The sequence below is a fragment of the Procambarus clarkii genome, chromosome 51 (genome assembly GCF_040958095.1).
Source record: "Procambarus clarkii isolate CNS0578487 chromosome 51, FALCON_Pclarkii_2.0, whole genome shotgun sequence".
Lineage (NCBI taxonomy): Eukaryota > Metazoa > Arthropoda > Malacostraca > Decapoda > Cambaridae > Procambarus > Procambarus clarkii.
Window position 1 is genome coordinate 7,520,050 of NC_091200.1, and position 14,589 is coordinate 7,534,638.

At 47.5% G+C, this 14,589-nt stretch overlaps 1 protein-coding gene across 1 annotated transcript in view; it reads left to right on the top strand.

Moving 5' to 3' along the window:
• Positions 1-14,589, top strand: part of LOC123774626 (uncharacterized) — a 145,805-nt gene that overhangs the window by 21,824 nt on the left and 109,392 nt on the right. Inside the window, exon 2 of the mRNA XM_069303912.1 lies at positions 10,927-10,974. Within this exon, the coding sequence (XP_069160013.1) occupies positions 10,927-10,974 (48 nt within the window). The remainder of the gene's footprint in view (positions 1-10,926; positions 10,975-14,589) is intronic.

A 14,589-nucleotide genomic window follows, 5' to 3' on the forward strand; every position in this document is an offset into this window, starting at 1 on the left:
GCTGCTACCCCGAGTCCAGAAGGATAAGAGGATTGGACCCCGGGGTAGCAGCCTCATTAGACGTTGAGGCGTGAGTCTCGTCCTAACCACACACTCAGACCTTGACAAAGCACTCAGGAGAGTGTGACAGTCTTGGTGTAACTTGTTTACATAACTCACAAATACTCAAGTGTGAGTTTTCTATTAGATTATTATTATTATTATTAAATTAATCCAGTAGTTCAGTAATAAGAAAGTGTCCACGTGTGTGATGAAGAATGAGACCCCAGTTAATAAAGACTCGCAATGAATATCAATTGTAATATACAGTGTATTTTTTGTAATTATAGTTATTTTAATTTATAATCATAATTATTTAAATTTATAACTATAATAATACTTATTATAATTTATATTTATTATAATTTATAATTATAATAAATATTATAATTTATAATTATAATAAATAATATAATTTATAATTATAATAATACTTATTATAATATATAATTATAACTTAGTTTATAATGTTAATATACACTATAATTATAATATTAAATCGTAATTAGAATTAGTTTTATTATAATCGTTATTTGTAATTATAATTTGAATTAATTATAGTGATTTAAATTAATAATTATAGTGATTTGAATTTATAATTATCAGAATTTTATTTTATAGTTATAGTTTTATAAAATTTACTAGTTCGAAAAATCAGGTGAGGGCGCGGGACCCCCACCTGATGTCACCTTGATGATTAAACCTTGACTGTTCCTCCTGTGAGTTGGTAGATAAGTTACGGTAAAGACATGGAGTGTGCACTGCCAGCTGGCGGAGATGTCACCCTCTAAGGCAGAGGTTGCTCTACTAAGAAAGCTGGACAATTGCCTTAGCCCGTGTGGCAGAGGTGGATCCACCACAGGCTTGACTATTTAACGCCTTCAGCGAAGCATGGCGGTGTTGATCCCTGGAAACAGAGACTTTCCAGATGAAGAGAGATTGAGAAACTTTGAGATTTGAGATTTTTTTTAGAAAGACGAAGAGTTAGACTGACATGACTGAGGAGTACAAGTGTATGAATGGGCATGACAAGGGGGGATATTAATAGGATATTAAATATATCGGCACAAAATAGTGCATGAAACAATGGATATAAACTGGATGAGTTTAGATATAGGAGAGACCTGGGTAAATACTGGAAACAGGGTTCTTGATTTGTGGAACAGTTTACCTTGTAACATGAAAGTGGTGGGATGATTTGATTGTTTCAAGGGTTGGCTAGACATGTGTATGAATGAGTTTGGGTAGCTATAAATAGAAGTTGCCTCAGAGGGGGGCCAATAGGCCTTCTGCATTTTCCTTAAGTTTTATGTTCTTATGTTTTTTATTTTCAATTTATTTTCCAATGTGAAATATTTAGTATTTCATATTGTAATCTAAGAAAATAAAATAATATAATTCTTAAATGGTGTTTTGTGATTAATTGTAAATAGCAATATTATAACGAATTTCTATATATCAAGTATAGTACTACTCGATTCTTGCTTTCAAGAATCAAGTACTTCCTGAAGTATTTTCAAGAGTTTGTTGTTTGTTGCCGCCAAAGGCGGCTAGTTTATTGTGCACCCCATACTCATCCTGTGAGCGGTAACGCAAAAGCATTACAGAGGGCACAAAAGGTCTTTATCAGACCTCATCTTAGATTATTACATAAACAATTTCATCTATCCTTCACACCTTATATTCAGGAGTCTTGCCATTATTCGTGTCGAGTACCTTCGGCGTGATGTGGTGAGGTTACCCTGGATCACAGTACACCGTCACGCCCTGGTGAAGGTTTCGGGGATCACCCCTCCCTGCGTAACACAATGGACCTGGGATGGTTGGAGTGTTTCAAGCGTAGGTTAGACATACATATGGATGAGTTGGGTTGGATAGCCGTCTCGTATGGGCCAATTAGCTTCCTGCAGTTTCCCGAATTCAAGCACAAGTGTGATATTCAAGCACCACTATGGGAGCACCACTAGGCGAGCACCATTATGGGAGCACCACTAGGGGAGCACCACTATGGGAGCACCACCAGCAGAGCACCGCTATGGGAGCACCACCAGGAGAGCACCACTATGGGAGCACCACCAGGAGAGCACCACTAGGGGAGCACCACTATGGGAGCACCACCAGGAGAGCACCACTAGGGGAGCACCACTAGGGGAGCACCACTAGGGGAGCACCACTATGGGAGCACCACCAAGAGAGCACCACTAGGGGAGCACCACTATGGGAGCACCACCAGGAGAGCACCACTATGGGAGCACCACCAGGAGAGCACCACTAGGGGAGCACCACTAGGGGAGCACCACTAGGGGAGCACCACCAGGAGAGCACCACTAGGGGAGCACCACTAGGCGAGCACCACTATGGGAGCACCACCAGGAGAGCACCACTAGGCGAGCACCACTAGGGGAGCACCACCAGGAGAGCACCACTATGGGAGCACCACCAGGAGAGCACCACTAGGCGAGCACCACTAGGGGAGCACCACCAGGAGAGCACCACTATGGGAGCACCACTAGGCGAGCACCACTAGGGGAGCACCACCAGGAGAGCACCACTAGGGGAGCACCACTAGGGGAGCACCACCAGGAGAGCACCACTAGGGGAGCACCACTATGGGAGCACCACCAGGAGAGCACCACTAGGCGAGCACCACTAGGGGAGCACCACCAGGAGAGCACCACCAGGGGAGCACCACCAGGGGAGCACCACTAGGGGAGCACCACTAGGGGAGCACCACTAGGGGAGCACCACTAGGCGAGCACCACTAGGGGAGCACCACTAGGGGAGCACCACTAGGGGAGCACCACTATGGGAGCACCACTATGGGAGCACCACTATGGGAGCACCACTAGGGGAGCACCACTAGGGGAGCACCACTAGGGGAGCACCACAATAACAGGTAACCAACCATAACTCCCCCACTTCCTGACCGTCGTGCCCCCCCCCCCCCCCAGCCTACCTCACCGCTCACACCACCACCCACCACAGTGGTTAGCCCTCCCCACCACCACCCACCAGTGGCCAGCCCTCCCCACCACCACCCACCAGTGGCCAGCCCTCCCCACCACCACCCACCAGTGGCCAGCCCTCCCCACCACCACCCACCAGTGGCCAGCCCTCCCCACCACCACCCACCAGTGGCCAGCCCTCCCCACCACCACCCACCAGTGGCCAGCCCTCCCCACCACCACCCACCAGTGGCCAGCCCTCCCCACCACCACCCACCAGTGGTCAGCCCTCCCCACCACCACCCACCAGTGGCCAGCCCTCCCCACCACCACCCACCAGTGGCCAGCCCTCCCCACCACCACCCACCAGTGGCCAGCCCTCCCCACCACCACCCACCAGTGGCCAGCCCTCCCCACCACCACCCACCACAGTGGTCAGCCCTCCCCACCACCACCCACCAGTGGTCAGCCCTCCCCACCACCACCCACCACAGTGGTCAGCCCTCCCCACCACCACCCACCACAGTGGTCAGCCCTCCCCACCACCACCCACCAGTGGCCCGCCCTCCCCACCACCACCCACCAGTGGCCAGCCCTCCCCACCACCACCCACCAGTGGCCAGCCCTCCCCACCACCACCCACCACAGTGGCCGTCCCTCCCCACCACCACCCACCACAGCGGCCAGCCCTCCCCACCACAGCGGCCAGCCCTCCCCACCACCACAGCGGCCAGCCCTCCCCACCACCACAGCGGCCAGCCCTCCCCACCACCACAGCGGCCAGCCCTCCCCACCACCACCCACCACAGCGGCCAGCCCTCCCCACCTCCACCCACCACAGTGGCCAGTCCTTCCCACCACCACCCACCACAGTGGCCATTCCTCCTCACCACCACCCACCACAGTGGCCATTCCTCCCCACCACCACCCACCACAGCGGCCAGTCCTCCCCACCTCCACCCACCACAGCGGCCAGTCCTCCCCACCTCCACTACACACCCCACAACGCAGGGCCAGAACACCCCACACCCACAACAATAGAATAAATTCCTGTGCTCTTCGGAAACCGCCATTTTCTCCCCAATACAATAGCATGCAAAGTGAGAAATTACATCGGTGTGAGAAAAGATTATATATTAGTGTAAGCAAATGATATAGGAGTTACCAGCATATAAATTATCAGGCGGGGAACGTGTAGATACCTGTTATTGTGGGTCGGGAGGAGCGGGTAGTGGTGCAGTGGTTGGTGGTGGTGGTAGAGCAGTGGTTGGTGGTAGAGTAGTGGTTGGTGGTGGTGGTAGAGCAGTGGTTGGTGGTGGTGGTGGTAGAGTAGTGGTTGGTGGTAGAGTAGTGGTTGGTGGTGGTGGTAGAGCAGTGGATGTTGGTGGTGGTAGAGCAGTGGTTGTTGGTGGTGGTAGAGCAGTGGTTGTTGTTGGTGGTGGTAGAGCAGTGGTTGTTGGTGGTGGTAGAGCAGTGGTTGTTGGTGGTGGTGGTAGAGCAGTGGTTGTTGGTGGTGATGGTGGTAGAGCAGTGGTTGTTGGTGGTGGTGGTGGTAGAGCAGTGGTTGTTGGTGGTGGTGGTGGTAGAGCTGTGGTTGTTGGTGGTGGGAGAGCAGTGGTTGTTGGTGGTGGTAGAGCAGTTGTTGTTGGTGGTGGAGGAACAGTGTTTGTTGTTGGTGGTGGAGGAGCAGAGTTGATGTTGGTGGTGGTGGGGAGCAGTGGTTGTTGGTGGTGGTGGAGAATGGATGACTGATAATGGTAGAGAGTGTGTGGGGTAATACTGATAATGAAAGCGATAATATTTTATGGTGATTGTGGTGGGAAGTTAGTGTATGTTGGTTATGTGGAAGAGATGGTGGTTTAGAGACTGGTTGGTGGTCTTGGTGGTGGGGAGTGTGGTTGGATAGTTGTTGAAGGTGCGTGTGTTTGGTGGTTGTGACTGGCTTCCTTAAGTTACAACTATATTTTCCTGGAAAGTTAAGTTTCCGTTGGCCGTATGACTTGTTTACAAGTTATTTTTTCCTATTTACTTCCCAGTCTCAAGTTTGTTCCTTAACTCCTCTTTAAAATGGTTTGTTAGACAGAGGTTTATTCTCTCTAGACTTGTTCTAATTGACCGGGTTGGCCGCGGTCAACCTGGCCAATTGACCGGGCTGGCTGAGGTCAACCTGGCCAATTGACCGGTCTGGCTGAGGTCAACCTGGCCAATTGACCGGTCTGGCTGGTCAACCTGGCCAATTGACCGGTCTGGCTGAGGTCAACCTGGCCAATTGACCGGTCTGGCTGAGGTCAACCTGGCCAATTGACCGGTCTGGCTGAGGTCAACCTGGCCAATTGACCGGTCTGGCTGAGGTCAACCTGGCCAATTGACCGGTCTGGCTGAGGTCAACCTGGCCAATTGACCGGTCTGGCTGAGGTCAACCTGGCCAATTGACCGGTCTGGCTGAGGTCAACCTGGCCAATTGACCGGTCTGGCTGAAGTCAACCTGGCCAATTGACCGGTCTGGCTAAAGTCAACCTGGCCAATTGACCGGTCTGGCTGAAGTCAACCTGGCCAATTGACCGGTCTGGCTGAAGTCAACCTGGCCAATTGACCGGTCTGGCTAAAGTCAACCTGGCCAATTGACCGGGCTGGCTGAGGTCAACCTGGCCAATTGACCGGGCTGGCTGAGGTCAACCTGGCCAATTGACCGGTCTGGCTGAGGTCAACCTGGCCAATTGACCGGGCTGGCTGAGGTCAACCTGGCCAATTGACCGGTCTGGCTGAGGTCAACCTGGCCAATTGACCGGTCTGGCTGAGGTCAACCTGGCCAATTGACCGGTCTGGCTGAGGTCAACCTGGCCAATTGACCGGTCTGGCTGAGGTCAACCTGGCCAATTGACCGGTCTGGCTGAGGTCAACCTGGCCAATTGACCGGTCTGGCTGAGGTCAACCTGGCCAATTGACCGGTCTGGCTGAGGTCAACCTGGCCAATTGACCGGTCTGGCTGAGGTCAACCTGGCCAATTGACCGGTCTGGCTGAGGTCAACCTGGCCAATTGGCAGAATTATTTTACTGATATCCGTGATGCATCATTTTATATATCTTTTTAATACTATGGTTTCTTCCCATTAATCAATTTTACTAATGAAATTATCCGTAAGATAATTTGTGAATTATATAACAGATACTTGGTAGCTTATTTTTGTTTGTAACGGTTGTGGATGAGATACTGTGAAGGCCATCATGGTAGAGGTGGTTGTGCATGTGTGGGAGGGGTGCAGGGCTCTCCTCATAAGACCGTAGTCCCTGGACCATGGTACAAACACCAACGTGGTGGACTAATGGAAAGTACAATATTGATAATATTCATGTTATAAGTCCGGAAAAAATTAAGCTAAAAACCAAACTTCAGTATTGCTAGACCTGGTATAGCACGTTTATGTACTATAGTAGGCCTTAGATAGCCTCCATTAGGCCTAGAAGCAACATAAATAGAAAAAAAAACTTTTTCGGTTTGTCGAAATTCAGTAATACAGAAGTCTACTTTCTATTGGTCCTTGACGTTCACATTTGTATAATCGATCACACCGTTACTCTAAGTAACTCACTGTACTGTAAGTTACTGTAAGTACTTTCATTTTAGGAGGATGGAGTACAGAGATGCCAGTTCAACCCGGTTATTGTGGTTATATTTGCTCATAAATGACATAGTTTTGAACAGTTATCATTTATATATATTAGAAGTGCCAGCGGCAGTGTGGTGGCCTGAGTTTTTTTTTCTACCACAGACGTGGCCACACATTTACAAAGCTAACCAGCATATATACATTTTGTGAAGCAACAGCAGCACACAGCACACAGGCACCGCTCACCGCTAACTAATTAGAAACGAATAAAAAAACAGGAAAAGTTAGTATCTAATCCATCAATGGATTTATTATGATGGATAAGGAAGACTTCAATGCTGAGGTTAGTTTGAATCAGAGGAGACGCTGGTGTAAGATTCACTGGTAGGAGAGGTGCGGAGACTGGAACGGAGGTCACAGTATTGAGGTAGTGACCCCATGTGTAGTGACCCATACGTAGTAACCCATGCATAGTGACACATAGTGACCCATACATAGTGACACTTACGTAGTGACCTATACGTAGTGACCCATACGTAGTGACCCATACATAGTGACCCATACGTAGTGACCCATACGTAGTGACCCATACGTAGTGACCTATACGTAGTGACCCATACATAGTGACCCATACGTAGTGACCCATACGTAGTGACCCATACGTAGTGACCCATACATAGTGACCCATACGTAGTGACCTATACGTAGTGACCCATACATAGTGACCCATACGTAGTGACCCATACGTAGTGACCCATACGTAGTGACCCATACATAGTGACCCATACGTAGTGACCCATACGTAGTGACCCATACATAGTGACCCATACGTAGTGACCCATACGTAGTGACCCATACATAGTGACCCATACGTAGTGACCTATACGTAGTGACCCATACATAGTGACCCATACGTAGTGACCCATACGTAGTGACCCATACGTAGTGACCCATACATAGTGACCCATACGTAGTGACCCATACGTAGTGACCCATACGTAGTGACCCATACGTAGTGACCCATACATAGTGACCCATACATAGTGACCCATACGTAGTGACCCATACATAGTGACCCATACGTAGTGACCTATACGTAGTGACCCATACGTAGTGACCCATACGTAGTGACCCATACGTAGTGACCCATACGTAGTGACCCATACATAGTGACCCATACATAGTGACCCATAACAGGAAACCTCGGCCTTGTCATCCCATTCCCTTTTGAGTGGCATTGTCTGGTGGCCGGGCACGAGTCCTTGTGTAGACGCGACGCAAGAACCAGTTTTCAGTCGTGCGTGAAACATGCCGTGAAAACCACAGAATGAAACTTGAAAAGGTACAGTGGTTTGTTCAGGACCAGTTTCGAGCATTTCAAGAGATAATGTGTGAGGAGTGAAACAGCTGGATCTAACTTCGCTGAAAAAAGGGACATGATAAAGACATAAAACACTTAGGGTTGGTTGAGAAGGTTGAGAAGGAGGAAATGTTGTGAATACCAATAGATCAAGAGAGCGTAGATAGCACCTTGAGAAACAGAGGAGGTGTAGAAATGTTAGTAAGTTTTGAGCGTAAGACTAACTGGGGTGAAATAGAGTGAAGTAATTGTGCAGGCTGTAGAGGTCAACTACATTCATAATTTTAAATGTAGATATGATAGGGAAATAGTTCGAGATTATTTGCATTAGCGATTCGTTGGCTGGAAATGCGGGGTTCAAGACCTGAAGGTCGATGCAGCAGGCACAAATAGGTGAGGACACACACACACACACACACACACACACACACACACACACACACACACACACACACACACACACACACACACACATAACATGCAGTTACAGACACAAGTGTAAATTAAACCAATCTCTTTGGTTTTGTAAGGAGCCAGTAGAATAAACGGTATTACAGAAACTGTAAAGGTAGAAATCAACAATGCTTGAAGGGAATATGTAAGATAAGTTATTGTAGTCAGTATATGTTTGTGAAGTTTGAGGAAGCGTAACACTGCACCAACAACTTCTCATGACAGACGCAGTAGAAGCAAAGATTACTCAAGAAGTGACCAGTAAATTATCAAAGAAACAAAATATAGAAGTAAAACTAATTCCTAATTAAATATTCCTCAGAGACTTGAAGAGTGTGCTGAAATACTAGGCTATCCTCTCTGAGCAATCTTAATCCCAGGAGAAAGGAAGAATACCTGAAGAAACATATCTAAAAGTTATAAAGAATATTTAGGCGTGATACCAGTTGGATACCGGAGGTGAAAGACATGATAAATGTAGAGAGAATATAAAAATTAAGAGTCTAGCACTGTAGAAGTGAGCAGACAAAGAGGAGACATGATACCTAACAACTGAACCAGGTTGTATGAGAAGATAGGGATGTTGAGCACATTATTCCTGCTGCGGATGTGAGAAGAATGTCTGTAGTGAAGTTATACAGAACTTGAGAGCAGAATGACGGGGTGAGTACAGAATGTATAGACGCCTTAAACCAATAGATAAACAATGGAGAACTGAACACGCTCGCTTGAACTCCATCCTTTAAGTCGGAAATAGATCCGGCAGGCCGTAGACTCACCGGCAGCTGGCGAAGACGAGGCTCGGGAGTCTTGAGGTGAACTATGTAAGCGCATTCACGCGAGTATACGCACTTAAACCTTATGCTCGATCCAACACTCCCCTGACACTGACTCATACCTGAGGCTCACTCCCACTGCTGTCTGATTCAGCCTTCCGTTGGGCTTATTCCCTGACACTCATTGTCCAGGTGAGTCGCCGTCCCTAGCTGACTCACCTGGTGAGTCACTCACCTCTAGCTTTCCGTCTCCCTCTTTATGAAGATAATTAAGGTAGTGACAAAGGGTGGTGGTGGTAACGAGGTAGTTATAGAGAAGGATGGTGATGGCGAAGTAATAGCGGGGTTGTTATGGTAACGGGATAGTTGTATTGGCGATGGTAGTGGTCAATATTGGCGTTAGTGGTTGTAGTGAGGTGGTGGTGATTGTGGTGGTGACGGTGGTATAGTGTGGTGGGGATACAGAGGTAGGGAGCGAGGAAGGCGGTGTAGTGCGGATGGTGGTGGTGGTAGTAGGTACGATGGTGGTGGTAGAGAGGAGTGTTGTCTGGGCTAAGAGTAGTGGGCGGGGCAGCCTTGGAACACAGCAGGGGTCGCGGGCCCTGTTGTACTCTGCCGCCACCACCGCCGTTCCCACCACCACCACCACCACTACCACCATCACCACCATCACCATTACCACTATTACTCTTACTGCACTTCTAGCACCACCACTACTCTTACTGCACTTCTACCACCACCACCACCACCACCACCACCACCACCATTACCACTACTACTATTACTTCACTTCTAGCACCACCACTACCCCAGACATCAACGCCTCTCAACCTCCACCACCTCCACCGTCACTACTGCTAAGACCTGCCCAATAACTCCACCCTCACCACCTATACATCCACCAAACTATCTCCACCATCAGTGACACCACCATAATCACCCGTATTCCACCACCCCTACACCGCGGAAACTCCACCCACCGAACCTCTTGACGAACCCAAGCGCTAAGAGGTTACAGTTATGAGGAAATTTGTTGTTGTTGAAGATTCGCTACCCGGAACGCAAAATTCCAAGTAGCACGGACTATGGTGAGCCCGTAGGCCTTAATCTATGAGGAAATGCTGGACGAATTCAACCTCACTTGACTGTAGAGAAGAAACAAGACAAAACGTGATCACAACATGCATAAGTTCTGGCGGGAATGGACATAGCAGACAAGTAGAGTTACAAAGACATTTCGAACAAGAATACTAATTGTCAGTGGTCAAGTGAAATGCGCTAAGAATGATTTGGGGTAAACTGACTCCATACATAACTTGAAAATATAGGTATGATAGTCAGTGCTTGGTCGATAAGTGAGGCCAAACTGTACCTCCACCACCACCACCACCACAACACCACCACCACACCACTACTACACCACCACCACACCACCACCACACCACCACCACACCACCACCACACCACCACCACACCACTACCACACCCCCACCACACCACCACCATTACTATCCCATTACTATCAGCACCCTCCAACACCACCACTACTACCCCCATTACCATCAACACCCCACAACCACCATTACCATTACGTCAACACCGGGGGGGGGGGGTGTACCGTCAGCACCGGTGGGTGGTGTACCGTCAACACCGGGGGTGGTGTACCGGGAGAGTGTGTGGACGGGGAGAGAGAGCTGTGTTACACCTGTCTCAGACGTAACTCACCGGTATGTGTCGTGTTACAGGTAGCGGCCGTGTTGACGGGGGTGCGGGCGGCCACCACACAGCTCACGGTAAGTACTACATAGTGACGCTTATGTGGCATAGTTACCAAAACTGTATTTTAGTATTTTGTATTAGTACACAGAGTAATCACACTAACGTGACTGTATCAGTGAGAAATTCAGTAGGAGCAGTGATGAGGGTTCGAACCTGTGCGGGGGCGTGTTGCCACGCACACGCCCCAGACAATCAGGCCAAGACATGGTAAAAGGATAGAGGTAGAACATTCCTAGATGACAGAGCCAGAGTACATGGCGAGATTATGTGAAAAATCCTGTCCCGGCATCAGTAGAAGCTTTGGGATATCCTTGTGAGTTCAGTAGAAGTCTAGGTTACAATCTTTTTACCATGTGGTGGTCTGAATGTCTGGGACGTGTGCGAGGGAACACCCACTGCATAGGTTCGATCCCTCATCACGGCTCGTACTGAATTTCTCACTTATATTATTACTATTCTTTCTTTTCGTCTTTATCCTGTCTCCGCCTCTCCCTGTCTCCTGCATTTTCTTGTATGTCCACATTTAAACTAACACAAGAATGTCTGAAGATTGATAATAATACTCATGTGTGTATATTGCTACCAAAGACCTGCTATCCTTCATCAGCTTGTTTTAATGCATGGCTTTAGAAATGTATATATTATGTGGTTTTTATTGGTGTATGAAGCGTCCTTCATATTGTGTGCAGGGTGAAGCTCTCTCCACACACCACACACACCACACACACACACACACACACACACACACACACACACACACACACACACACACACACACACACACACACACACACACGTACCAGAGTTTCCAAGAAGAGTCAAGGTTTGGTACACCAATGCTGCTGGGGTATCTAATAAAGCAGAAGAGATAAAAGAGAGAGTTAGTGAGGCAGATCCAATAAATCTGCCAAATTTATTGGATTTATTGGCAAATCCAATAAATCTGTCAATAACTGGCATGATCTCGGATGCAATCTTTCCAGAGGGGTACCAGGTGATAAGAAAAGAGAGGACACAGAGACAGGGAGGGGGAGTAGCACTCCTAATAAAGCGGAAATTAAAGTTTGAAGACCTGAAAAATCGGGGTACCAATGAGAGCACAAGCTTCATACATGGAACTCTGACAGCAGATGGGAGGAAGATTGTGATCTTGGTAATCTACAATCCTCCCACCAAACAGTAGAAGACCTAGGCAGGAGTATGATCACAACAACAGGGCATGCATAGCCGAACTGCAGAAGGCAGCAACACTAGTCCACAGAATGAGAGCGAAACTGCTGGTCATGGGGGAACCTAAATCATGGAGAGATAAATTGGGAATCAAGGAATCCCCATGGAGGGGAAGAAACGTGGGGAGCAAAGTTAGTAGATGTTATAGACAGGAATTTCCTAACACAACATGTGAAGGAAAACACAAGGGAAAGAGGAGATGCACCGAGCCTATTAGACCTGATTTTCACTCAGAAGACATAGAGAATTTGGAACATGAAATACCTCCAGGGGCCAGTGACCATTGTGCCCTAGTCTTTGACTACTTGATGGAACTCAAACGTGTGACCAAGGGACAAGAGGTCTGGGAAAGGAGAGTTGACTACAGGAAGATAAGCGACACTCTGGGAGAAGTGCAGTGGGAGGAAGAAATTAGAGGACAAACCGTCCAAGATATGATGGACCTAGTCATACCGAAATGCCAGGAGGCTGAAGAGAAATTTATACCAACAGTAAAGGTAAAAAGTAAGAGGGAATATAATAACCCATGGTTTAATAGACAGTGTCAGGAAGCATAAATGAGAAGCAGGCGGGAGTGGATTAAGTACAGAAGACAAAGGACAGAGCACAACAGGATCAGATGCAATAGAGCTAGGAACGATTACATTAACATAAGAAGAGCATCAGAAAGAAATTATGAGAACGATATTGCGATCAAAGTGAAAAAGCAACCTAAATTACTACACAGCCATATCAGAAGAAAAATGTCAGTGAACGACCAAGTGACAAGACTAAGGAAAACAGAGGCGGCATATACAGAAAGTGACAAGGCAATCTGCGAGGCACAGAATGCCAGTTTCCATGGAGTGTTCACAACCGAGCCTGAGCAGCTGCCATTGTTAGAAGAGATTACCCTAGATGAAAGACTATCAGATATAGAGATGCCAGCGGAGGAGGTAATGAAACAGTTGACAACACTGGATGCAACTAAGGCGGTTGGACCAGACAAAGTATCACCGTGGATACTAAAAGAGGCAGCGCAGGCCTTCAGCGTGCCTCTGGCAAGGATCTTTAAGGAATCACTTATGTCGGGAGAACTGCCCAATTGCTGGAAGAGGGAAAATGTTGTACCGATTTTCAAGAAAAGTGATAGGTAGGAGGCACTTAACTATAGACCTGTATCATTGACAAGCATCCCCTGTAAAATACATGAAAGGATAATTAGGCTAAGACTGGTTGCACACCTGGAGAACGTTAGGTTTGTAAACAAACATCAACATGGGTTCTGGAAACGGAAATCTTGCCTAACAAACCTTTTGGAATTCTATTATAAAATAACGAGGATAAGTCAGGACAGAGAAGGTTGGGCAGACTGCATATTTCTGGACTGCCAGAAAGCTTTTGATACAGTACCGCACATGAGGCTGCTATTCAAACTCGAGAGGCAGGAGGTGGGAGGAAAGGCCCTAGCATTGATAAGGAACTACCTAACGTGAAGGAGCCAGAGTTACGGTAAGGGGCGAGAAGTCGGACTGTTTTTTTTTTTTTTTTTTTTTTTTTTTTTTTTTTTTTTTTTGCAGGGATATTCCTGCGTAGGCCCTAAGCCTCTGGCTGGCCCACTAAGTGTTGCTTGTTTCTGTTTTACTTGGGCGGAGTATGAGTATTTATGACTCGTATGGCCGCTTCAGTAAGATTTTGCCATGTGTGTTCAACAACTTCTTCTGCTCTGTTGAATCTAAGTTGAAATATTAATGGGTTTGTAACAGTGCACTGTGTTAGATAATGTTCCAGTGGTCTGTAGGGCATTGTCGGACTGGTGAACAGTAATGAGTGGAGTACCTCAAGGATCGGTGCTAGGACCAATTCTATTTCTAATATATGTTAACGATATGTTTACAGGAGTAGAGTCCTACATGTCAATGTTCACGGATGACGCAAAGTTGATGAGAAGAGTTGTGACAGATGAGGATTGTAGGATCCTCCAAGAGGACTTCAACAGGTTGCAAAGATGGTCAGAGAAAGGGCTACTGGAGTTCAACACGAGCAAATGTAAAGTTATGGAAATGGGATTAGGTGATAGGAGACCAAAGGGACAGTACATAATGAAGGGGAACTGCCCTACCGGTGACGACGCGAGAAAGAGACCTGAGCGTGGACGTAACACCTAATCTATCTCCTGAGGCACATATAAACAGGATAACGACAGCGGCGTACTCTACACTGGCAAAAGTTAGAACATCATTCAGAAACCTAAGTAAGGAGGCATTTAGGGCGCTTTACACTGCCTACGTGAGGCCAGTCTTAGAGTATGCCCGCCTCATCATGGAGTCCCCATCTGAATAAACACATAAGGAAACTGGAAAAGGTTCAGAAGTTTGCAAGGAGACTCGTCCCAGCGTTACGATGGATGGGGTATGAAG